This window comes from Fringilla coelebs, assembly GCF_963513975.1.
Source record: "Fringilla coelebs genome assembly, chromosome: 1".
NCBI classification, from domain to species: Eukaryota; Metazoa; Chordata; class Aves; order Passeriformes; family Fringillidae; genus Fringilla; species Fringilla coelebs.
In genome coordinates, this window is record NC_140028.1 from 128,863,984 (window position 1) to 128,891,220 (window position 27,237).

The window sequence follows — 27,237 nt, forward strand, 5'->3', positions numbered from 1 at the left end:
AACCTGCTGCATCAAAGGGAGAAGGGAGCCAAGCTTCCCTCTATCTAATCACAGTCTACTTTTCACAAGGCAGGCTGAGAGACAGGAATTCTCCCCAGATCTATGGGCTGGGAGGGAGTTGAACTCTGTTTCCCATATCCACAATTTAAACCAGTGATAGAAAATAGAGCCATCATATCCTCATCCTCCCACTGTTATGAGGTGCTGTTGGCAGTCAGCACCCAGTCAAAGAGTGGATGTAAGTTTGGGGGTCCCACATTCTGCAAGGATGGGCAATGTAATAAATGATCCACTTGAAGCTGCTCCCTGACAGCTTGTTCTCACACTGTGTATGGACCTATGTCAGTCACATCAATAAATACATATTTTTTGTGCACTGTTAGGGTTTGAGATTCAGCTAAGCAGCCAGGTGGAACTCAGTGTACTTAACATAGAATACTCTGGAATAATGAGCAGAGAGTGCATCAGTTTTTGTTAAAAAAACACATATGTGTGTGTGTGTCTGTGTGTGTGTGTCTGTGTCTCTGTGTGTTTGTGTGTGTGTGGTGTGTGTGTGTGCATGAACACATTTGAGGCTCAGCAGGATTTCTGGAATTTCATAAAAATCTCTTCACCCATTGCCTAAGCTGTAATACAGCATTTTATGACTTGAGGTGTAAGTGATAAAAAAGTGACCATCATTTGCAAGATTTCTAGATGAAAAGTCACACAAAAGGTCAAGCATGTAAGCAAATATATTTTATTTGTATTAATGATCTGGAGATTAATGATTTTAAAGCTAGCACTGATAAAATTTGACAGTAACATCTAACTGAAGATAACAAAAAATGCATGCAGAAAATTAAGGCATCTGGGAATGGTAGTCAAAAGCAATAGGAAATTTAGTAGCAAAACAGCTTTGTATTTCTAGGATCATTGAGTACAGACAAACACACCCAAAAATTGTGACCAGGAATGCAGCTTTTGGAGGCTAATTGAATTTGAATTTGTGTGAGGGAGACAATGAGCTGTCCTTGGCAGCTCAGTTGAAGGCTCTTGATTTTTTGAGCACTGGATGTAAAGTGTGATATGAAGAAGAAGGAGGAAGAACATTGTAGGTATGTGACTCTTCATTTTTGACATCTTTATACAAGAGAGGACAGTATTGTCATTTAGGAAGACTAGTAATAAATGGATTAATTAATCAAAAAGAAATCAGAATCAGTTAACTAGTTTGCACTAAAGATGTTTACTGGATCTGTACTCAAATACTGTTTGTGTGAGATGTGTGTGCCTAAAATTAATCTTTAAAAGACATGGTATCTGCTAGGCACAAAAGAGAGTAGTAATATAACGTTACTTATCACACTGATCAGAAGCTTCATAAAATGTAAGTTTCTATTCTTTAAAAAAGGTGGTTGGATTAAATTGTATAGAATTCGTAAAACAAGTAATATGGATCTTTTATTATGTTAGTTAAATACCTACCTGTTTTTACATTATGTTACTGTGTTATTTAATAGTCTTTTTTTTCTTCTTTTTTTTTCCTGGGTATTAGGTTGACAATACAAAACAAGTTTCCACCTTTCAGGAAGTGATTCGTGGAGAGGGAATATTACCTGATGGTGGAGAATACAAGCCACCTTCTGATACACTGAAAAGCAGAGACTATTACTCGGATTTCCTAATTACACTGGCAGTGCCCTCGGCAATAGCACTGGTGCTTTTTCTAATACTTGCCTATATCATGTGCTGCCGACGGGAAGGAGTGTGAGTACTTGAACATGCTAATAAGTAACTCTTGATTTTTCTAAGATTATAATGCATAGAAGGTTATTTGTTAGAATATCTCCATTCAGTTCATTAGAAACATTTAAAACAGGCCAAAAGGTATCTGCTTGTAATACTGAATTATTTGACCCTTAAGCACATGCAGTGATTTCCAAGCAAGTGGATGTAGGGTCTTTGGTTGTTCTAGAAAGGGTTAAAATACTCAACATATGCACAAAACTCCCCAAAATCTCAACACATGCACAGCTCTCCAAAATGTCTCCAGCAAATAAAATACTAATAAAGGATCATTGGTTGAGGAGCATATTAAGTAATTTCTAAAATGCTAACTTTCATAAAATAAACCTGGTTAAGGAGGGTAACTGAATTTAGGCATGTTATCAAAGAAAAACACATAAAAGGAAAGCAGCAAGTAACGTGATTTCTGCCATTTCTTACACAAACTACAATTTCATTTTGTCACAGAATTTCTTTTAGCCAGAAGCTTGTTCTTTAACCTGCATTTTCCATTTCCCTGTGTGTGTCTGTGTGTGTCTGTCACCACTATCACATCTCTCTACGTGTGTCCATCAAGGCCTCATCATAAACCCTGTCGCAAATGCTGCCAAGCTGCGTTTAGCAATAACCTTGTCAGCATTTCTACATCATGTACTGTTTTCATCATCAGACAGATTAATGTTCCAACTATCAATGCTATTATTTAATTCATAAATTTTGTTTTGTTTTTAGGGAAAAGAGAAACATGCAAACACCAGAGTAAGTGTCTTCTTTCCTGTTATTTTTCTTTTACCATTTAATTTTCATTCTCAGTAGCTCGTCATGCTTCATACATATGTGTCATAATCTTCTTTCATTCTCTCTAATTCATGGTTTAATTCATAAATGTGAAAGCTGCTTTTAAATCAGTCTTGGCAAGGATAGAAGACCAGAATAAAAAGGGTTTGAAATTAAAGACTGTAATTCAAAATAAAATAGTGCTGTTAGAATAAATATGTTAATATGCAATTAATACTCCTGGTTATTGGACTTCCCAGCTTGTCTCTTAAAGGCAATGAACTGGAGAAGAAATATCCTGGAAGGTATCCAGTGCCTATAATACGGAGTGGTTTAAAATTAATTTACAAGCTTTTATGAATCTACCACAAGAATCTGCAGTTAACCAAAATTAAAATGAAACCAAATTGCAGCAAATAAATGGAACATCAGCCACAAACTGCACAGTCTTGAATCTTATGAAAAATATCTATTCAGACAGAAAAATCTAATGGAATAATTACTGCCTTAAAAAATTAAATACATCAAATATTTATTAATTTAATTATGTGAAGGTTGTAATTGTTGCACTGTAGTCTGTAGCATGCATCAAAGTCTTTGTACTTTAATAATAATAATAATAATAATTGCAAACTTCTTTCTGTTTTGATAAAGCATTTAAAGTATGTATTCACTATTTTATTTCCTTCTGACACAGCATCCAGTTGGTGCACCACAGTGCTATACAGAAATCAACCAAAGAGCTTCGTGACATGTCCAAGAACAGAGAGATCGCGTGGCCACTCTCCACGCTGCCCGTGTTCCACCCCGTGACGGGCGAGATCGTCCCGCCCCTGCACACGGACAGCTACGACAACACCAGCATGCCTCTGATGCAGACACAGCAGTAAGTGTTCACACTCAGTTCTGGCTCTTAGTGCCCACTGTGCTGCACGACCTCACTGCAGATCCCAGTGTTTGTCCTCTGAAATGTGTTCATTGTGGGAGGACTCAGTAATGACTCTCCAGTTCAAGATTGCTCTGATGTTTGCATTTCCAGCAGGAAGAAAGGCCTTCTGTTATAAGATTAAATGGCTGGCAAGAGGCTGCAGGCTTGCAAGAGGCTTTGCATGGAACAGTTAGATTTCTGTATGTTTTGGAGAAAAACTACTTTTGACAGAGGATTCAGTTAAAACTGTTCTATTTTAGACACCTTGTCTCTTGACCCATATCTCCGGGGTTCTGGTGTAAAACTAACCACCAAATCTGTGGTAGTTTTATACCAGAAAATCCAGACTTTGTAAGTAGTTAGTCATGTACCTGTCACACATGGTTTGTGTTTGAAACAGTGACATTGAACAGAAGAACGTACTCCATTACACAGATAATAAATTCAGGCTTGCCAAGAAAAATGCTCATAGCTCTCTCCCATTTCCATTGTTGCCACTCTCTTTCCAAGACAGAAACCAGAAAAATAATTAATTCCTGTTCCTTAGAGTTCATTTATCAGTAACTTAGTGAAACTAGTGAGGCAGACCCCAATGCTTGCGCGTGTTCTAATTCAGATAACTCCATAGAGCTGTAGCAAAGAGGCATTTCTGGAAAGGTTTGGTTGAGGTCCCTGGTGCTGAGCAGATCTGAGGCAGTGGTCTCAGAAGTGGCTGGTGTTTTCCAGTGCTGTGCTGTAACACAGCACTGGAACACAGCACGGCTGTAACACCAGCTCCAGCTGCTGCCTCCTCTGCTGGCAGGCCTCCATGGCCCCAGTGGCACTCGTCCTGTGCCAGCTCTAACTCAGCTCTAATTTACACATGCTTGTCCTAGAATCCCTTCAGAATGTAGATCTATGCTGCAGAAGTGTTTTCTTCTCCCTGTCCCAGAAGCTAAATTCTCCAGAAAGGACAGCTGTATAAATTCTTCCTTGTACAAGTGCTGCAAAGTGCTCTGCCCCATCTTTTACAGCTTCTTCTCTATTCAGAATAGCAGTTTTTGTGACTGGAGTGCTAAATCCTGTACCAAAAGCTTTCTTGAGTTGTACATAGGGTATTCATCTGCTTCACCTACATTGTACCCCTCAATTCATTTCTGTAAAAACGCCTCTATCTGGTAGCTGTTAAAATAGACAGGCAGGGTACAGAAATGCAGCTTTGCCTTGATAAGTGAACTGGTCTGACGGATAGAAGTGGCTGACCATTCATTCCACAGCCAATAACCATGTTGCAAATGCTGTCACCTTTGCTGTATTCATGGAATATGGAATATTCACTTCCAGAAACCAAACTTTGCTGAACTTAAGAAACCCGTGGTGACTCTTGTTGCCTCTGGCATGTCACTGAGTCTGAGCCTTTGAACATAGGTGACAAGTGAAATAGTAACTACTTTAGCACTGATTGTCTTTATTTCATGGTCGTGGCTAACCTTTGGACATCTGTATTTGCATAGTGAAAATAGATTATTGCTTCATAAACCAAAAAAAAAATGAAGTGAAAATACTGAGCATTCATCATAATACACTTCAGACTTTGTATGGAAGCATTAAAGATATTAAATGGTTTTTTATAGGAACCTGCCACATCAGACTCAGATTCCACAGCAGCAGAGTGCAGGTCAGTACTCAGAAAATACTGTAATTATTAAATGACCAGTGTGGAGAAAACGCTAGTCAAAATGTATATAGTCTGTGGACAGTGGAAATACTTTTCAAATAGAGTAAAGCATTACAGAATTGTCATTCTAGAATTTTTTTTGATACATCAGTGAAAATTTTGGCACGGGATTGATTAAACAAGGAAGAAATGCTATGTTAGGATTCTGCATGAGAGGCTGGAATTTGGTTCAGCTAACTTAGAAACCTCATATAAATAATTTTCTGTTACATGAAGCTACAGCCAGATTCCCAAATGCAGTTACATGGTTCGGATTTTGACACTTGATAGTAAATGTAAATTTCTAATTCCCACCGGTATTAGTTAAGCTTTGAAGAAGGAGCTCTTTATTGCAGTTCCTAGACAAAGTGTTGATACTGGGGCATCTGTGGTGAGGCACATCCATGCTTCAGGTTTCCTGTGTTGTAGTCATCACTTTCGTATCATTCTCACAAATGCTGGTGTACTGACTGAGGCCAGGAATGACCCATTAGCCTAATGGTGACTGTCCCCTCTACTTAGCATCTCAGGTTTGAGAAAAACCTACAGCCATAGCCATGTCAGAGGGGGTTAAGGACCACACAGGCAAAAAGTAGAGGCCAAGTGTAATTTTTAAATATTCAAGGAGATATCAAAATCAAAACACTAGATACATACATATGTTTTGAACATAATATGAGAGCTACAGCTCCAAGCAGAAGATTTGTTTTAAAGTAGGAGTTACATAAGCAACTCTTTCTTTTCATTGAAAATTCTTCTTCTTCATTACTGCTTTCGGGGATTAAAGGAGAATTTCGTATGACAACATTTCAAAGATTTGAGGCAAGTATATAATAGATGTTTCTCTCCACGTGGGTTTTGTTATGTGGAAATTAGAAGCACAGGTATAAAAGCCGTTTGTGTTCTTCATTGTACATATTGCATGGTGGATGACCCTGTCAGTCAAAGCCTTGATCCAGAGCCTCAGCACTGGTTTGGGTTGACATTTAGTACAGCTCTTCTCACTCACACTGTTTAGAAGGCAGAATATAAGTGTCACACAGTGCTGCTCTTCTGCTATGACTGTTTCATTTCAAGAATTCCAGTCTGTCTTGCAGCAAATAAGATGCAAAATCACCTGGTAATACTGTACAGTGACAGCAGTCAGCATTTTTGCAGAGGTATGAAATACAAGCTAGCACAGGTCTGTCACTTTTGAGTAGCACTGAAAAACTGCCCTAAAATTAGATCTTAAGGATTCTCCCGTGTCTGTATTTTCTGCAGTACATTATTTCTGTAGAATACAACTGTTCTTTCATATTCATCACAGATGCTGCCTGTGACAAGCTCTCAGAAATCCATGGGGGGCAGATGGTGGAATGAATTTGGGACAGAGGGTGTTTCCTCCTCTTCCCTTGGTTTATAATGACACCTTGCTTTGTAGCTCAGATGTGCTGGTGACCCTGCAAGCACTTCCATGACATGATGGCATATGCCTTTTGATGGCACCTTTTCTGAAAGGATATCCATAACTCCTGTTGCCAGAATGTTAGAATTGTAGAAAGTTGTGATTTAAAACAAAATTCAGCCACTACTAAGTGTTTTTTAGTAGCATGAATACAAACTTAGCAATTGATTTTATTGATCTGCTCAAGTAAGAAATTTAGAGAAATAGAATGTCTAAGACCAAAAAACCTATAGAATGAGACATTAAAAGTTAAATTTTCTTCCTTTTCTATAGAAAACTCAAGTAATATACTCAAGGAATTTCACATACTATCATACTACAGCTGTAAATAGAAATTTCTATTTTAAATCTTCAGTAGACCATATTTAGTAATTTGAAGAGCAGACCATGGATAATAACTGTTGTCCACTACAGGAACTGTCTGAATCCCCAGTAAGGAATAGTTTTATTTTAACCTTATATAAAAAGACTTAATAGCTGACATAATACTTGACTATTTCACAAAGTTAAAAGTTAATTGGGAAAGAATTGTGTGAGAGATGACCACTCACATCTAATGTTTATTACAGTGATGAAAATTGGTACTGGTCTCCAGCAAGAACAGATACATTAGGTTTTATAATTGTCTCTCTGTCAATAGGCAGAATTCACAAGGACTGTTTGAGGTGCTTGGATGAAAAAGCTTATAGGGTATTCCTAAAATATAAAGACTGAATATTGCATGTACATCACGTACCACCTTTTCTATTTTGTGCCTCAGCGTCCCTATGAAGTCTGTTAGATCCCAAGTAGAAAGATAAATTCCCAGTTAAACAATCTTTTCCCAGCCCTCTCCCTTCCCAGAAGAATGCTTTGTCACGTATATGTTGTCTTTTGATCCAAGTTGTACTTGCAGTGTTTCTCCAATGCGGTTGTTGATAAAGGAATAGTTAAGACTATTTATGTGCTGTGCTCACAGTTGACAGTTCAGTACTGTTGAAGCATCATGTGCCACTGATGGATTATATAAATTCTCATCTCTTTGCAGGTAAATGGTATTCCTGAGGAAAGAAAACTAACAGAAGCAATGAATTTGTAATCAAAGAAGGCAGCAAATTGTCTCACTTCCTTATTTGTTCTGCTTGATGCATGAGTTTTTCTGGTGTATATTGTGCATGCCCACAGTATTATGATGCTTTCAGTGCCAGGAGTACAATCACTTCCATATAACTGATGTACTGTATCCTTTTGTACTTTGGACATTTTTGACAATTTGTAAACACTGATAACTTTTTATATTTGTTACATTCAGGAAGTAATCTTTAATGTATATATATACATATATATATATATATGTATGTATGTGTGTATATATATATGTATTAATAAATATTAAGCTTTATTCTGTCTTGTGATCTCTCCTGAAAGTTTTAACAGGGAAATCAAAATGTCAAAGGATTTCAGACTGTTAATGGGATGATATAATTGCCTAACACTTGCACAGGAAAAGAAGTAGTGTACAAGCGTGAAAACTTGTGCAATATGATGAGGCTTAGAAATAGTATTGCACATATATTAGGTACTAATTTTTTAGACATTACCAAATATAATGAGCAAAGTTATTTTTGGAAAGTAAATAAAGAAATAACCCCCCAGAGAAAATAACTAAAACTTCTCATGATAAAATTTGGGTTTCTGCTCTTTTAACAGATAGTTACACTATTTCAAAACTTGTAAGCAATAAAGCATTTAAAATCTGTCCATTCATTCACCTGGTTATGTTAGAAGAAACTGTTACAAACTATTGTAGGCAAAAATTATTGTCTGCAAATAAGCAAGGGTTTAATCTGGTACAGTGTATTTGGAGTAACTCTTTAAAAACACTTCTTACATTTTTTTGTGGTATTCACAATAAAGAGCCCCAATGCTGTTTATTTTTTATATTCTCCACATTTTTTTCTTTTTGGAGCACAAACTGTTGTGGGAGAATTATGTATCCAGTAAACCAGGGATTATATTTCCACATCTTAAAAAGGACTTAATTAAAGGAATACTTTGCTGGGAAGTAGTTTCTTTGAGAGGCACTTGTCCATGCAGCTGAAAGCTTAATAACATATGGACTTTGATAAAAGAATTTGAACTGGGGCTTCCATGTTTTTCAATAGACAACTATAATTCATCTACTGACACTTTTCACCAGCTTTTAAATGAATTTCTGATGCTTCTTTAAATCTTCAATTTAAGGACATCACTCAGGACTTCAGGGTCTGCAGCTGTAACAGCTGACACCAAGAGTTCTTGGGGTTTTACCTCAAAGCATGGCATTGTTTTAAGCTGACACTTACGCTTTGTCTTTTTTCTGTAATATTTTCTCTTTCAGAAGCTGTATGTTCATCAGGACATTGCATTGTAAGCAGAAAACTGCGTCTGCTTTAAAATTGCCAAGTGCTGGCTACATTTCCTTAGCTGAGGTTCCTGAAGTCTCTGCTAAGAGAAATTTGAGTAATTTTGGAATTTAAGACAGAGGATAAAACGAATCTGTAAAATGAGGTCATTTTGTAAAAAGACCAAAGTAGTTGCTCTTGGTTTTGTGGTTTTTGGTTTGTTTGTCTTTGTTTTTCTCTTTTTACAGTTATGACCCAGATCTGTCAAAACACAGAACCTTAATTTAAATTAATTTTTAAGCATCAGTGATGTGTTTGTAGGCTCAGACCTGAATGCAGGATTTCAACAGATGATAGAACAAATCCTGAACTGCTTTTTAGACTTATTTTGAGCACCAACTATGATCACTGTGGCAGCAAAGTAGATAAGCAGTGCTCAGTACGTGGTACCTACTTGTATGCTGTCAAACCTTCAGTACCAGTTTACAAAGGTGTTCTGCATGCTCAGCACAGCCCACAGGATGTGGCAGCAAATCCTGCTGGTGGCTGTTAGACCAGGAGAGGTAGCTCAAGCTACAGGCATTCAAGTTGAGAAATTAAATGCAGTTCCTGAAACAGGTGGAATAAAGAGCCATTCCTACTCACTTTTTGAGTGGCATCCATCATGCCTTCCTACCTCATCCAAAAGATACCAGGAAAGAGACTTCACCAGTAAATCAGCCTCCTCAGAGAACCCCCCCCCCACCCTTCTTTCCAGCAGCTTGGATGATTATCAGTGAAAAGCAAATCACTAAACTGCACACTGAGGTTTATAGTAAATTAAACATTTTCATCTCTTACCCAAGCTGTAAAAAAAAATCAGGTGCAATCATCATTTGGCTTCTATTAGTTTATACTACTATTTTCAGATGTATCAGCTATCAGTGGTTGGAAACCAAAATGAATGGAATGGATTTTAAATAATGATTTTTAATGCAACGTAAGATTAAACTTTGTAAATAGTTCTGGGTGTGGATTATAGTAGTTTCTGATAACTCCAGGATGACATGACAATCAATGGATCTACCAGCTGAGCTGCTCCCAACTTATTTGTATTAATGTAACAGTGTCAATGTATTTAAAGAAATTAACTGTTACATACATGCATAAAGAATTTGTTTGTAGCAGTGCAGGCTCCACCTATTTTGGAAAGAATCTAATGATGTAGGTCAGTTGGGTATTAAGAATACCTGAATTATTTTATGATTGAAATCTTCATTTGTCTGAGGTAAGTTTAAGAACAAATTATTTATTTTTAATTATTAAAACAATTACTCTGAAAGCATAGATTTATAAAGCTGGTTAAAGACACTTGATGGCTAAAGAATTAGTAATAATTAAGACAGTAAATTCACAGCCTCTTTTAACATTATATGATGGCAATGTGAATGGATATTGTATTAAGTTGCAACCAAATTAAACAGAAAGCCCTACACATCTCTTTGTACATACATGAAATGTATGACCTAATAAAACTGAAAACATAAAGTAGTGAAGTTGTTGCCTGATTATTTTACAAAAGGGTGCCTGAATAAGATTGTTACAGCTTTTACTATTCCAACCACAATACTGCTGGTTGGGTCTGAGACCTGGGGTGGAGCTAATGGTGCAGGGTTTGTTTAACTGGGGACAATGCCTAAACAGATGTCCTAACTGGAGAAGAGGGAGAGGATTTGCTGCATTTAGTATCTAAAGTGGACACTGAACTCTGTATCTCCCTGATTATAAAATCAGGAGCTTTTGGGATCACAAAATCACAGAATCTGCTGAGTTGGGAAAGGGACTCATCAAGATCATTGAGTCCAACTCCCAGCCCTGCACAGGACCATCCCCAAGGGTCATACCAAGTGCCTGAGAGCACTGTCCAAACGCTCCTTGGACTCTGGCAGCTTTGGTGTTGTGACTACTTCCCTGGGGAGCCTGTTCAACCACCGTCTGGGTGAAGAACCTTTTCTGATATCCAGCCTGGACCTCCTGACACAACTTTAGGCCACTTCCTTGTGTCTTGTCATTGGTCACAAGATTAAAGAGATTGGTACTTCCTTTGCTTAAGAAGCCCCGTCTGCTGAGAGTGGGATTTAAGTAGCTCAAGTAGAATCTAAATTCCGTAACTCGAGCAAGTCTTCAAGATGGGCTTGTTTTCTTGATGTTGCCAGACCAAAGAAAAGCCAAGTCTGTTCCTCTGCTTTCCTGCAGAGCTCTGCTGCAGAGTTCCTGGCAGGGAAAAGTATCCAACGCCTCCACTGCGAAGTTCTGGTGAGAGCTCCAGGCTGGCTTTGGTACTGGAGCTAGAATTTCATCAGAGCAGGGACAGTGCCATTTAGTGCAGAGCAATTCCTGCATTGCATCTGCCTTAGTTTGTGATACAGTGAACTGCAGCGCAGCTAGAGACAAGCAATAGAGAGTTTTTACTTAAATGATGCTGGTCCCATTACAAAAATAAGCATCCACAGCACTTTTATTTAATGTTTAAATTACTTCATATTTTTACATAACCTGAAAAGAAAATATATTTATCCCACATACAGTAATAGTAAACAAGTGCATTATTTCAAACATTAAAAATAAATCTTTTAACCAAGTCTGTACAACAGATAAATAGAGTTATATCTACAATAGTTATGTTGTGAAGAACAAAACAAAAATTATCCCTCAAGCTCACAGTTCCCTGTTGCTCATAATACTGGCATAGATGAAGGTTATGCTTGCTATCCCCCACTATGGTGTCCACCTACAGTCTTTCCTTCAGTCACTCAAATGTATTGATCAATGAGGTTAAATTCCCAAGCACTGGAAGTAATATGCACACAGAACAAACAGCTGAGTATCTTTTCAGGATCTTGAAGACAGCTGGCAGGCTTAGTAAAACTGCTGAATTTGGGGGAAATGAATTATTTCTTTTTTGGTTTTTATGATGAATGACTGCTCATTCTTTAAAAGAAACTGTTCTCCACCACACACACAAAAAAAAGTGAAGTAATTATTTTCATAAATTTGTTTTGCATTCATTCATGGCTGCAAGATTGAATTCAATGTTTTACCTGGGATAAGAACAAAACATGCCTGTGACAGTATATGGTACAAATTAGGATTCATGTTGTTCATAATCATACATAATTGCACATATGCTTGGAAAATAATATTGCTCTCATGTTTTTGACTGCTAACAAATAATCAGAAGAAGAATAAAATGAAAAAGCAACTAGAGGTCAAACAATTACTTGAACAAAACCCACAACCAACCAAAAAATGTCCATAACTTCACTGATTAGTAGAATGTAAACAACAGCTTGCCACTGCCACACTGAAGGACTGTTTCTTTCAATTTTAAGGTTTTTGCTAAAAGAAAAAATAAGTAACAAAGATTGGGCACTCCTGAGAAGGACAGGAAAAAAGTTTTCTTCAAACAGCTCCAATCTCATTTGCTTGTAATTCTGAGACTCAACCATCTGCATGCAACAAAGCTGACCACTCAATCCCTCTTCCTCATGATACCAACAGACTGACTGGCATCCCCTTAAATGACAATGATATTACAGCATAGAATATGGCACTAGTTCCCTAGTGAGACCTAATTCAAGGTCACCTACAAACACAGGGAGAGGATCAAAGATCACCGTTCCCCTAAGATCTGATGGAGTGGATATGATGGGATTTCATCTGACTGAAAAAGGTTGGAGGGTCTTCCACAAATTTCCCATCTTGAACTGAGTCTCTGAATTTTCATTTGTTTGTTCACTGGGATTGTACACAGAACTACACACAGTTAAATGAATTAGTGAAAAATTTATGAAAAAGCAAACAATTCTAGGAAGAAAACCCAAATTCTCTTTATAAAAATTTTCATCTCAGAATTCACCGTATTTGCTGAACACATCTTAAATTTCTAAAAAAACCCTCACGAAGTATTATGTAAACTTGTATATAATCTTCAGCCAGTGAATTGATGATTACTTTTTACTTCCACATACCAAGGGTTTCACATAACATGTATTACTATTTCCACCCCAAACACTAATTTCTAACAAGCAAATGACCACTTTGCTCAGAACACTGCCCTGGTCCGGCTGCCTCAGCGGTGGTTCCGGCAGCGGGTCCGGCGGCTCCCGGGTGTGCTGGGCGTGCTCCTTGCCGAGGAGGGCAGCGCCTGCTCCGCGCGGCGGGCGCTGGAACAGCAACAACAGCGCAGCCCCTAGCCCTGGGCTCGCCTAGCGCCGCCTGAATCCCGTGACGTGCCCATGATACTGCTCAACCACTGCACTGCTTCGTGTCTTGTTTCAACAGATATGTAAACAGAAACAAACATCCAGTAGAAAAGACTCATTTTCACATGCAATTCTGTACAGTGCACTCTTGTTTCTCAGATTATTTGAGAAGGCTATTTCCACACAAAATATGTACATTTCCACTATATACATTTTCCACACGCTTAATTTAAATGTCTTCTTGTACCTCCAGTTGAGAAGTTTTGTTCAGGCAGACACAAAGTAAGCCTGAAGAAAGTTTCCAAGTTAATGCCTTGACTGATCTTGCATTGCTGAGAAGAAGTGCAGTCCAGAAAAAAATCCAGCTATGCATAGCAACCTTTTCAGCAGAGTTGAGTTATCTTTAGGAACCACAATCTGTGCTAGATCATTAGTGATCTGAGAAATCTCATGTGCCACGCACACAAATATGAAAGTGCTGACAAGAACATTAAACATTGGATATCCAGGAATGAGCACCAAGACCCCCTTTGTGTCTGCTGCCAGCCAAATATGGTATTGGCAAATGAAGAGCTAAAAGAAAAAAAAAAAGTTTAACAGTACTTATATATGTAAATATTTTTACTTACCAAAACCCATAGAATTATTACTATTGCATCAACTGATACACTTCTGCTTAAGTTGAAAGCTGTTTTCCACATGTCTTTGCTACAGAACAAAACCATGAGCTCGTTAAATCACATGGGGTTTGCTTGGCCCTTAACCAAATACAGCTCAGGGGAGCGTTGGATACATTCCATCAGAGCAGGGAAGAATTTGCCTCCCCCAATTACTGTCTCTCTGGTGAGGCTCTGAACTGAACATGCCTGCAAATAAGAGAGAATGCTTCACCTGCTGATGAATGCACAGTTCCCTGGAGCTGATCAGCACCTAAAACCTACCAGGAACTGGAAGGATGAAATGTGATTCATTGAAAAACCCACAAAATCCTGTACCCCATATACACTGTATTGCAATGAGTTTCTCCTAGAAATATATTTTAGTAATACAATAAAATGTTATATTTCATATAACTAAACATCAAATAAAATGGGAAGGAAGATAATTCCTGCTGTTTCAAAATATACACTCAATGGAACAAGGTAACACTTGCATTAAGAAGGGGTTTATTTGTAATGCTACATTTCTTTATTAGTCACAAAAAGCTTTCTAGGGCAAACACATTTATAAGCGTTCTTACACTACTAAGAAAAATTCATGCAAATTCTTCAACTGGCCTACATTTTTATCTTCCAGCTGCATAAACCTCACAGCATACTCTAGCATTTAATCCCCACTCCCACTGCCTTAAATCACCCCATCCCCTAAAACAGCTTGCTACTGTGAGACTGCTATTTCAGCCATGATTCTTAAGTGCTACAAAAGCTATAATGCTAAAAGAGGTTAAACATGACAGGGTGGTATTTAGTTGGCCAATAAATGTTTTCTCTGTGTTAAAGTCCAATCTAGACAATAGCCACCTAACACCACCTTACATTTCTAAGTTTTAATTCACTGCACTTCTGGTCATTCCACTTACCTCTAAAGAAATTTTGCCGAACCAGGCGAAGAATGAGCTATACACAGATCGGACATATCCGGGAATGTTCCTGATGAGGATGAAAGCTAAAATCTTTGTTTTTTTTTTTTTAAAAAAAAAGGTAAAACAAAGAAAGTGACTGTGAATGATAAGGCAAACACATAAAAGGTGTATCCATTTTTGCTGCACTAAGCGAAGCGCATCACGCATTAAGATTTCTTTAAAAGCTAATAAAAATATAAACCAAACAAAAATCCATGCAGTTTATACTTAAAGTAGGTATTGAAACTAAAAATATTGTACACAAATGCTACAGCATATCAGGTCACATTTACATCTCCAGTAGAATCATGGCCTTGATGTTGACAGGTGTTACTACATGCCTCCTAGGCATGGTCACAAAACATTTAACAACATGCCAGCCTAAAATAAAGGTGGCCACAATTTTGAGTTACCTCTCAATTTTTAAACAGTGGGTATCAAGATGGACAAAATAATACTAAAAATTAAGTCCCTCTTGCTGCCCCTCAAGAGAGGAGGACAAAATAATGAGAAAAGAAACAGGGCACAGAATGAGACAGCTGGGGTATAGTGGGGCAGGGCACACAGCAAGAGGAATATCTAAATTTAAGAAAACCACATACATGGCTCTGTGGCCCACCTCTTCTCTGTCTGGAAGTGACTACCTGGTCCCATAGGTTTCTTCCTACACTAATACATCCCAAACATCCCTGCTTTTCTACACCTTCCTTCTCTTCCACAGCTTTCTTCTTCTCCACTGCTTTGCTAATGGTCAAAAGTTCGGTTTGGACTTAAATGGTGCATATGAAACCTACACTAAGGACATCCAGATAAATTGAAACCACAATCACAGTGTGCAATTTCAGGGCTTAAAGGCAATGAAAAACTGACTAATGTTGTTAAACTCTTTTTCACTTTCAGACATGGGAATGAAGATCAATATCTGACAATTCCATGCAAAAGCACAAATATATTTTAAAACAATTTTTAATAAAGCTCAAATAAGAACAGACTAGATTCTATCACAGTACTCAAAAAGGACCAATAATTACCTGCACCACAGAAACAGAAGGATGTAGCTCATTGCACTCTGTCTTGTTTTTACAGCTACTAGCCCAAATAGAGTAGGTCTAAAAGATATTAAAAAATTAGTCTGTGTAGCAATTATATGTACATATAAAAATGAAACAAGAGTATGATATTTTGAATTGTTTTAGCATTAGTAGGTTCACTGAGATGTGGGACACTAACAGAAAAAACTACATGACTTAAACCTTTGTGTTTCTCTCAAATTCTTCTTTGCAACTAATGAATACTTATCTGATGAGTAATTCTTAATACAACTTTTTTTCATCAAAGATAGACAAGCAATCAAGTGTGGAGATAAGAGCTGTGTTATCTAACATGTTATTTTTATGATCCAATTTTCTTTTAAGCTTTGAAATAAACTGAAAGAGTAATGATGTTTTCATCTACATCTGGCTGAAGAGAAAATATTTTAGAGTAGATGGGTAGGGCTGTACAGAAAAACCCACCTAAAATATCTCCAGATAAAGATTTGATTTTTCAAGGTTTGTTAGATAGTGCTGACTAAACAACAACTTCAGAAAACTTATTTTTCAGATATTTACAAACCTGATTATACTAGGTTATAATAGATACTTACCAAAAAGGACACAATTGAAATAAATAATAAAACATTTGAAACTCTGTTGGAGAAAAGAGGATCTCCTTTTCCTTCTGATATCATCTGATGTTTCTGCAGGGCCAAATAAATAAAAGCAAACAGCATTCCATGAAAAACCACCTGTAAAGGACAAACAGAATGCAATTAATATTTCACGGCTTTTACAAATACTTCAGGTATAAACTCTTACTAGAAATGCTACCAGATAAAGTAGTTTTAAAGCTATGTTTCAAAAGGTCCTTTCCCAGATTTACTGAAGCAAACGAAACCAAACTTTCTGGTTTTATGACATGAGATAGTCATAAACTGAATTTTTAACTCAACTCAAAACCTACAAATAAAAAACCTTTACTAATGCTTCAGAGAGCATTAAAGACAAGACAATTAAATGTCAAGAAGCTTTCAAGTAACTACTATCCCCTCTGCAATCTATGCCACCACTGAAAATGCTTTCTCTGGGAAAAAACCCCAAGTCTTTGGCTTTCTCCCAGTCTGGCAGGTGAAAACATTAAAGAAGCAGGACAAGTGCTTCCCTCTCTCACAGACACAATTCTTCAACTGAGTGTTTTACAATCTTATGCCAAGTTCTCATCAGCTGGCAACATGAGGCCATTTCAGGCCCACACAGTGCTTGTCCTCTGTACTTGTTTTGAGCTCTGTTCTTCAGCAGCACCACCCAGCTCACAATGCTCACAAAGCCAGCAGTGAGCGTGGGGTGCCAGGCAGGGTGTGCTGCTGCCGGGCAGTGCTGGGTGTGACAATGCTCTGCCACCCAGACTGCCCCAGTGGGACTGATCCCATTAAGGGTAAGTTCAGCACTTAAAAAGGCTTCCATCTTAGAAACTCCACTCACCTTTGCCAAGAAGGAAAGAAAAAAAGACCAATGTCTCCCTGTTCAACTCCCACACACTGCAGAGTCAATAACTGGAAGGAAAGCACTTTCCCAATGGAAAACAATTTAAAAATACGTACAAGAGTAGTCTGGTTTGGGCACCTAGACCCTGACTTTAATGTTTTAAATGTTACCTTAAAAGAAATATATCCTTAATTGATACAACTTCCAAAAAGTATTATTAAGAAAGCTACCACAGTAATTTTCCTTATCTTTCAACAGCCTGAAGTGCTACAGGTGTTAAATTTTCATACTAAAATTTTTGCAAAAAGACAGCTCTAGGATACTTGATACTTCATTTTGTTAAATCCAGAAACAAATAAATAAACTTCCATCTTTTAAGCAAGGCTTTGATAGACATTTGCAGTACTAAAGTGGGTACAGCTTTGTCTTTTATTAAACACTGGGGCAAACTCCTGTTTTCTCTGGAGGGAAGGAAAACAATCCTCCCTCTTCCCACAAATTAAAACACACATTTAAAAGACAAGTAAAAATTTATGCAAATGTTACATACATAACGATCCAGCTTCCACCTAAACCACCATTCATAGACATTCCCATTCAGTTCAAAACACTTGGACAATGGCCAAAATGAAAATATCTTCTCAAATGCACCCTGTAAAAGACAAACATGGACAAAGCATTAACACTGATGTCAACTGTATTTACTAAATTTAAATCAATAACATGTTTAATATTATTCTACCCTTATTTCACTAGCTACATGGCACTAGAAAAACAACAAGATTCCTTAGAAGTCTTTCCCCCACAAAAAAAGAAAGGGGAAGGAGAAAAGGAAAAAAGGAAGAAAAAAAGGAAAAAGAAAAAAACTTCTTCACATGAGAGAGAGTTTGAGTTTTGCCTCCCCTTCAGGTATTTGCACTTTGTACTGCTCTTCATAGGCAGAGATCCACTAACAGGTTGTGATAAGGAATATGCACTCCAAGACTACAGTTCAACAGGCTGAAAACCAGTGAGAGATTAAAACCACACAACCCCCCAGTAAGATCCTGGAGAGACAAACTCTACCCTGACTTCTGTCAGCTGTACTTCCAGCATGCAGGGAGTTGCTAATTTAGCCTGAGAACCAATCTTTTGATGTGGTATCAAAGCCAAGACTAGGTCTCCGAGAGACACAGAACTTCGTTATCACCGTATCACCATATTCATCGCCATATGCTGGCAAAACCCAGTAACTCTAAGCACATGAAAAATCCCACCCCAAACGCAAAGCATAGGCCCTTGTAGGTACTACATTCACAGTAGCACATTGAAAATACGTCAAACATAACAAACCAATGAGTAAGACACACAGTTGTGGGTTTTTCCAGCCCCCAATCCAATTCAAATATGAGAAAAAAAATCAAAAGGTTTATTTTTTTTCCTTCGGTATTTATGATACTGGAGCAAATATACAAGTTATGAGTACATCAAAAAGTAGAGACAGGTAATAATATACTCTTAGGTCATTAAGGATAAATATAGCCATGATTTACAAACCTGAGAATATGACAGAAAATATATACATGTCAGTAAACAAATCAGTTTCAGCAGTAAACCAAAGTGCCACAGGCAGCTCCCTGAGGAAGAAATAAATTAATCATTATACTGTCATTAATTTTTCAACAGCAAGCCCCAGGACACATTAAGGAATAACTGCCAATTATTTAGTGTAGCTATGCTTTGTAATAGATCCATTCATAAATAAATGTTCAAATATTGCTAGCAATATTTCATCACTATCTACATTTAAATTTTACTTTAAGCCATTAAAAAAACCATTCACAGCAACTAAAAAGCTATAAAGTTTTAAGCCTAAACTAAGCCTCATTTTTAAGACAGGAGAAAAATACATAAAGAGAATTTAGGTGTTCAAACAGAAACACTGTTTTAAAACCTCTGCTTTCCCAAACACTCTGCACAGGCAGTCCTTATTCTAGGTGAGTGTAAATAAATATATACATAAAAATGTCTTCCTTTTGTCATGTGAAACAAGTAAATATTAAACTTTGATATACCAGTTTTACTCCAAAGTTCAACTACAGGTCATTAAGTACAAGTATCTTGCTAAAACAAGTATCTTGTTGAAACAAGCCTGAGAAACTACTCCTCAAAGCTGCTGACTGATACTAAGCTCTACCCAAACCTCAGGATTGCAACAGAGATCATCTCCCCCTCCTACCATATAAATTGGCAGCTGTAAACAGGATCATAAACAACTGAAAGTTTTATTGAAAGATTTTCTAGTTTCACAGTAGACTATTGCTCCAAAGTACACGAGAGTAATTTCTCTGTTTCTGGAAGAGAAGTGCCATTGTAGAAGGAAAAAAAAAAAAAAAAAAAAAAAAAAAAAAAAGGAGATATTTGCCCTTGAGACAGCTTGTAAAACTATTCAAGTGTATTTTTGCAGCATCTAATCCTGGTATATATTTGGTATATTTCACGGTCATATCTTCAGGCTATAAAATGGAGATATTCCTCCATCAATAGCAAATGAGGATTTAAGGCTCTTAAGGTTTTAGTTCTAATTTAGGCAAATTAAATAATAAGCATTTATGACATGCTTTACAGCTTTTTAATGAACTGCAACACAAACTGGGATTTCATTTTCATTTTTATTTAAAATATTTGTACCACAAGACATACTTCTGATAGCTCATTTAATCTAAGATACTAGGATAGCAAGCCCCATGTTCTTATTTGGCCAGCTAAGGCAGAATTGGTGCTCAAGATGGACAGACGCCTTGGCAACACAGAACGAGAAAGTCTAAACGCTCTCTGATCACACTGCACCCCAGTGCATGACAGACACCGCCCCAGCAAGCACAGACAGTGCAACCTATGGTTTTCATTTCCATGCAGTAAAATTACAATTCTTGTAAAACACATTCCTGATGATCAAAACCTATTAAAAAGTAATCTGACTGTAACCAGAGGCAGAGTTCAGTCATCGGCTGTTATATTTTTCAACTGACCTAATTCACCTATGACAAACTGTATTTCTGTGAGCAGCTGTTTAGCATATTTTGACTAACAAAAAGACTGAGATCTACTAACGATGCCATTTCTGTTTGATTATCATTGTAATAACATACATGTTTTATAGCAGAAAAAACCCCCTAAATCTTACCATTTGCTTTCTTCTGGACAATCTGAGGCCATACAGCTAAGGTGGCATAAATGATCATAAACCAGACAGTGACTAATGGCACAAAATAGTAGAATTGGTAAGGTCGATCCATCACTATGCACAGTACCACAACCAAGAAATTGAGACGAAATAAAACCTAGGGGGAGTCAGAGGAGAGAAGACAGAGGATATGTAAACTGGGAGGCAAAGCTGAGAAAGATGAGGACATGTTCCCTTGGCACTGTAAAAAAAAATCTATGTACTTTACATTGAAACATGGACAAAGTAGCAGAGGGAACATCAGCAGGGCAATATAAGTCTGATTATGTGGTTCTGGACCTGTCCTACCCTGACCTGCTTGAATAGAGATTGTGATGAAAATAAGGTTAACCCTATCTGACTATTTCCCAGGCTTGAGACCAAGTGCTCTAGTTGCTGGATGCTGTTAATGTCTCTCCTTTTTCACCCCCAAAAGCTACCTAGGCTAGCTCATTTAAAGCCAGGGTAATGCCATCACCAGGTTGTAAATGTAGATTTAATAAGCACAATGAACTGAGTTACAGGACAATGTAAGACCTAATATCAATAAAAGATATGCATTAGAAAAAAATTAAAGTGCTACAGCATATGCTGCAAAATCTCGGAGGAAAACCACAAAACCAGGTATGCGGTCCAGTGTTGTTATGGTGTGAAAATGATTTTTCTTTATTAATAAATGTAGGCTCCAATACACTGTCTTTGGAAGCCCACCTTGCTCATTACTTACATATTGCTATATACTGTAAATTGCTACTGCAATGGAATCTCCATTGCTATTTATTAGAAAATACTTGTCTTGTAATTTCAGAGTATACATAATTGCATTTTTGAAATTTTAAGTAATTTACATTTTTATACATTTATAATTTACATTAAGTAGTTTAATTTTATATGGTTTAAGTTTGTATTAGATAAACACTACCAATTAACTCAGATTACGTAGATACAACAGCCATTTTTATTGTTTAAACCTTGGTTGAGTGATCTGATATCACATTATTTAGAGAGTACGGATATATTATGGATATTTTACTATCTGAAAAATTTATTTATAAAAATAGTAGGCAGATATTCTTACCTGACACACTCTGTATACACCAAAGTCCCCTTTTATCCAAAAATATGAGAAGTGCCCATAACCTGTTTGAAACAGATACGCGGCAACCAGAACTCGAATGTGCATGTACACAGGCAAAAACTGTTGAGAAAAATAAAGTACCTTTTATAAACGTACATGTAAATATTTTTGGCTTTCCTTTTGCCCCCTCTCCTTTATGCTATTTCTGCATTGCACTAAATCAGACTTAACTACGAAAAGAAACACTGTGGTACATTGCCCTGTTTCTTACTAAGCTCTTTTGGTGTCCTAACCTCTGATGTTAAAATCAATTTTTTCTATTTATTTCTCTACACTTGCCATATTCTATTACTAGTTATGAGAGACTTAAGAAGGGCTCTTTGAAAGGTCACCTTCAACAGTTTCAAGTTGCTAGCAATTAAAAATAAATTAATGCAATTTTCTACACAGAAGAAACACTTTTTTTATTGGTCAAGTAACATATATAATGTTTTTATCAGTCAAATCTGCACTTAGAGAGAAAAACCAACTCTGCTAATACCATCTTTAAAACTACAGAAGCAATAGCATTATTTACTCATTCTATTCAGTTCTAATGTCCATTTACACTATCTTTCTTTTGAAATAACATACCCAAATTATATTCCCCCTAAAAGCAAAAGAAATTCAAATTACTTACAGTGCTTGCTCCAGAGATATGATAAATCAAAATAACAAGTTGCATCCAGCCCTTCCATTCATCAGTCTGTTCTCTATTTAACACTTTAGTCTAATGCAAAACAAAACAAGAGTGTTGCTATTCCAAAAAGAACAAGGAACATCTACAAAATGAGGAAAAAAAGTTCAAACAATAAACCACTTTATGGGTAAGTGGGTCTCTCTCAACTGTAAAAGTCTTGTCTCATGGGCACAGATTTAACATGATTTAAATTCTTTTAGCTGAGCTCTGATCAATTGCAGTTTGAAAGAGCAAGAATGACTAAAGGGCTGACATCCATATGGCCTCAAAAAGCCTTTGCATCTAATTCTATGCAAACATTATACTGCTTGAGATGGCATTTTTTGCAGGTGAGTTATACTGACTTTGAAAAATTAACCTTGAATACTTAGAAATGGGTTATTTTACACACAAATTGGGAAACAATATTTTAAGTGGGATGTCAAGGTGATCATTACCTCTTTGGTATTTTCAGTATAAAATACCCCCAAAACCAAGATATAGACGATTGGTATGAAGAAAGATGAATGTGTGTAAAATTTATTTTCCTTCATGAAAAGATTTGCTCTGTCACACAGATAAAAATAGGTCATGATTAGACCAAGTTTGCAAAAGCAGTGTAAGAGCATCTCCAAAGTAGAAACATTAGGTGTGCTGATGGCAGGTTTCTTCTCCTCTCCACTTTCCAAATCAGTGCATGATTTGTTCTTCCGATAATTATTCCGATGAATTAGGCTGATAACTAAATATCCAAAAATGGACAAAGTAAAGAAACAGAAAGCTATCTTCTGTATCAGAGTGAGAGGAGGCTGAGGCTGGCAGCAGGAGCCATCAATGGGCTTCATTATTTTATTGCAGTAGACATTCATAAGAATCATTGCATTCTGTAAAAAAATAAGCAGTTTTGGTAATTAATTTCTAATAAGAAAGTTAACATTTCCATCAAAGAAATTTTCTTCTGCATCATGCACTGACATCATAAATGCAATTCTCCCTTATCATTACAAAAACAAAATCTTCCAGTCCCACCATATATCCAGTTGCATCTAATAGTCCAGTCGAAACACTTCCAAAAATACTTTAACTTCTTGAGGTAAGCAAAAATGGCTAATCTTAGAACAGGAGGGTTCTCTCTACTGGCTGCATTATTTCTGTAAATGAAAAACCGCTCACAAACTTGGGTTCTAAAGAGGCACAGTAATGCAAGTCTCTAAAACATGACAGTGAGACTGAAACATGGTAAGATGACATTTCATACAGTACTTTAAAGCGACTTAAATGAGCAAAGGAATAGAACCAAAAGTGACATAATCAGAGAGCTCTTTCATAAAACGTGCAGGCTGAAAAGCTCAGAGCAGGTCACTGCATGCATATACAAATTGGTTAGTCAAAGAGAAGAAATAAAGTCAGAGGCACTCCACACAACCAGGGAGATCTATACTGTGTGTTTTTTAGCTCCTTGATGCTCCTTACCAAACCAAATTCTCTGGACACATAGGGGGAAATTTAAGACTTACTTCTTAGCACTGCTTTACAAGTCATTACCACCTTAACTCATTCATACGCATGAAAGCATGAAGTTTGCACTCAGGATCTAAAAGACCTAGTGGATTAACAGCTATTTTAAAATAGTTATGCATGAATGTGTTTGCTATTATGTTTTTAAAATGCCTATAAAACTGACTGCACTCCCACCCACTGGAATTTTCTGAAAAAAATTCCCTGATGAATGCAGTCCTCATTGCCTCCATATTGTTTGCAGTTTCACTGCAGAACATTCACTTCAGATCTTGTTTTACTATTAACTATTAATACTTTCAATGTTGACCAGTGACAAAAACACTTACTGTATCTCTGCTTGATTCAGGGAGATGCAGGCCATCTGCAGACTTCATGATAGTTTCTTGTGCTATCAATTTTGATACACTGAACACTTTAACTTTAGCTTTGGAATTTCGGGAGCTGCTGTTCAGAATACGAACAGCTGCTTCATTATAAGCATCTATTTTCTCATTAGTGATCATTTTCCGACTTTCACTCAGCATATCTTCATAAACAGGATCTGAATTTCAAAGGACAAAGAATGCACACATTAATCTTATACTTATCAACAAGTTTCCTTAGCTCAAGTTGCACAGGCTACTTTCATTTAAGAGGTGACAATTGTATAACAGTACAGAAAAAGTGTACAGCAAGGAATAAATGACTGCTACAGTTACCAGAGCTGTTTATGGCTAAATGTTCTTATCACCATTCCCTATTAATGCATATGTAGTTGAAGGTTAGAAAGCTCTGGCCAGACATGAATGCTTGTTTAATTTCTCTAAATACAGGAAAAGCAGATAATGCTAAAGTGCAGAGCTGTTTATGCTTTCTCTCAGCAATGGAATCACCCAAGAAAAGACTCCAAAAGGAAAAAGGGCAGAAGACAGGCCGCAGAATAAACACATGAAAAAAACAAAACAAACCAAACTTTCTCAAACCCTCTTTTCTTCTGTGGAAAAAAACCCAGCTCCTCACTTCTCATAAGTCATAAACATATTCCACGTGCTCCTGTTGATTCCAGTTTAACTTACAGCAGAATCTCATTTTTACAGAGAAAAAGGCTGACTTACTTGCCTACGGGCTTCAGAAATTATGTAAAGCTTAAAAAAAGTGATACGGGTTTCTAGATCAAAAGGTCAGCCAGAGATCTTTAAGTTCCTGTGAAAAGCTCCTGCTGTGACACACACTGTGAGAGACAGATTGATTTACTTTAGGTACCTCATGCCTATATTTGGATAAGCCATGTCTTGACAACTCTGTACAGACTGCTCCTCCTCCCACTTTGGCTACTAAAGAGCTCAGAGATTATGTAAATGGACAAGGTCCTTAGCAGTACCATGGTGGGACAAGTCTGACAGCTAAGTGCTTCTGGTATAAATAAACATGGCTTTGAAAGGAATGAGAGATTGATTTGTTGATTCAGATTTACCTCTAGAACCATCTTTGAAAGGAACTTGGATGTGACTGTAAGGGTACAGCTGGGTATATCGCTAACAGGGCTCAAAATCTGCCTATATTTGTAACTAAGGTGATGACAATCTAAAATGGTGTGTCCTGTGGCAGAGAAACCAGGAGAACATTCTACCTATGAGCTCATTGCTCAGTTTCAGGGAAATATTTTAGCTTTATTAAAGAAAAGCAAAACAATGTAAGCTTGATGCCATAATAAAAATCTCACTGACTCATTGTGAGCCATGATTTCTCATCACAGTGTAAAGAAACAAGTTTCATTCTAGGGACTTAAATTCTCTATATTCTCAAGAGTGTGTCTGTTCATTCTAGACACACACAGAGGATGCACTTGTTCAACTTCTTCTGTTATTAATATAACCTGAAAATTCAACTGAACAAAAACCACAGGAATACTGCTGTTGCATGCACCTGTGTTCTTGACTCCCAGGAGGTATGTATGGAGCACAGCACAGGGAGAACAGACCTGGCATGTTGAGTCTGAGAGTAAGCTAACAGAGAACTAAGAGTTCACAAGGCAAAAGTTTTTCCTGCTAGAGCTTTGAAATCTCTATCAGTAGTAGCAGCTATTTAGGTATCAGCTTAATTATGATTGCAAGAAAGGAGAGACTGAAGCTGAACCAACACCTTTTTCAGTCTGCAAGCAATCAGTATGGATTACGTTATCCATAGCCTACAACATAATGATTTAACATTTTGACAGTGAGGTCAAAAATTGTTACCGACTGTTCATTACTTTACCTTGTAAGACCCAGTAAACATCACTACTTATTGCTAATTTTTCCAAAAGAGGTGCAATTGAAGTGATATTGATTTTATATTGTGCAAGAGCTTCGTTGCTGCCATTGTGAATCTTGATAGACCACTGGAGAAAAAAAGAAAAAAATCAGATGATGTATGTCTGAGGACCCTTGATTAATTGATTCCCTTGCTCCACTTGTAGCTATTTTTCATTATTTCAATACAGCTAGATTTCTTCAGTTTTCTATTAAAAGTGCTAAAAGAATTCTTTTGGACCAAGCAGCTGTCCAGACCGATAATAACATTCAGTCACATCATCCAAATACAGAGTATTTAACGTTCAACTTATGTGTATATTTGACTTTTCATAAATTAAATGACACAAGATGTTTTAATTCAAAGTCTCCTGGCTTTATCCAACAATGAAGTAGCAAAGCCACTCTTGTTATTGAAAACCCTTGGCCAGTTCAATCAATTCCTCTGTAGACTGACTACAGCAAGAGATGCATGCAAAAAAAACTTGATGGTGGTATCAAGTTCCAATATTTCCATCTGTTTTGCAGATATCCACAAAGGGGAAAAAAACCCCAAAAACCAAACAAGAGCCAATTTAATTTCTGGTTTAATCTTCTATAGGAAATCCCTGGGAGAATGCTATAGCCACTCATGAATTCCTCCTAACTTTCGAAAATTATTTTACACACTGTATGAAAAATGGAGGCAGCTTTTTTTAAAAGTGTTACTGTATCTCTACTGACCTAGCAAAAACTAAAAAAAGAAAAACCATAACAATTAGCCCAAATGTAGGCTATTATTTATCTCTAAATAGCCACATAAAAATTTCATCGTAAGACAAGTACACTGATTAATGCACTTCCTGAAAATATTGTTCAATATAAATTAATACTTTGTGAAGCCAAATAACATACAGCTGCTCTGAGAACTCACACTGGAAAAAAAGAAGCAGTTTCTCCCAGCAGCTAATACTTAATTTGAAACACCAACAGTATTCACCAGACAGTTAAAGCAGCATGTTCCATACGACAGGAAGTGAAGAATTAAGAAGCAGAGCATGGTAGTGACATTCTCAGAGAGGCTCCTTTTCCCAAAATAAG

General features: G+C 37.0%; 2 protein-coding genes across 11 annotated transcripts in view; one reads left to right on the forward strand and one right to left on the reverse strand.

Annotated features, from left to right (window-relative positions):
• The window catches only part of SGCE (sarcoglycan epsilon), a 33,027-nt gene extending 22,304 nt beyond the window's left edge, over nt 1–10,723 (forward strand). For 4 of the 5 annotated variants that reach the window (XM_084214932.1, XM_084214935.1, XM_084214934.1 and 1 more), the window contains 5 exons: nt 1,538–1,749; nt 2,500–2,526; nt 3,242–3,430; nt 5,086–5,129; nt 7,643–10,723. In XM_084214932.1, the coding sequence (XP_084071058.1) occupies nt 1,538–1,749; nt 2,500–2,526; nt 3,242–3,430; nt 5,086–5,129; nt 7,643–7,659 (489 nt within the window). In that variant the 3' untranslated portion in view covers nt 7,660–10,723. The remainder of the gene's footprint in view (nt 1–1,537; nt 1,750–2,499; nt 2,527–3,241; nt 3,431–5,085; nt 5,130–7,642) is intronic. The other variant, XM_084214933.1, reaches the window with a different exon arrangement.
• A 734-nt stretch (nt 10,724–11,457) lies between these two features.
• Nucleotides 11,458–27,237, reverse strand: part of CASD1 (CAS1 domain containing 1) — a 28,729-nt gene continuing 12,949 nt past the window's right edge. For all 6 annotated transcript variants that reach the window (XM_084204440.1, XM_084204439.1, XM_084204443.1 and 3 more), the window contains 12 exons: nt 26,123–26,246; nt 24,214–24,428; nt 22,825–23,250; nt 22,328–22,417; nt 21,649–21,768; nt 20,532–20,688; nt 18,902–18,981; nt 17,916–18,017; nt 16,489–16,629; nt 15,875–15,952; nt 14,802–14,894; nt 11,458–13,795 (listed from right to left, as the gene is read on the reverse strand). In XM_084204440.1, coding sequence (XP_084060566.1) covers nt 13,529–13,795; nt 14,802–14,894; nt 15,875–15,952; nt 16,489–16,629; nt 17,916–18,017; nt 18,902–18,981; nt 20,532–20,688; nt 21,649–21,768; nt 22,328–22,417; nt 22,825–23,250; nt 24,214–24,428; nt 26,123–26,246 — 1,893 coding nt within the window. In that variant the 3' untranslated portion in view covers nt 11,458–13,528. The remainder of the gene's footprint in view (nt 13,796–14,801; nt 14,895–15,874; nt 15,953–16,488; nt 16,630–17,915; nt 18,018–18,901; nt 18,982–20,531; nt 20,689–21,648; nt 21,769–22,327; nt 22,418–22,824; nt 23,251–24,213; nt 24,429–26,122; nt 26,247–27,237) is intronic.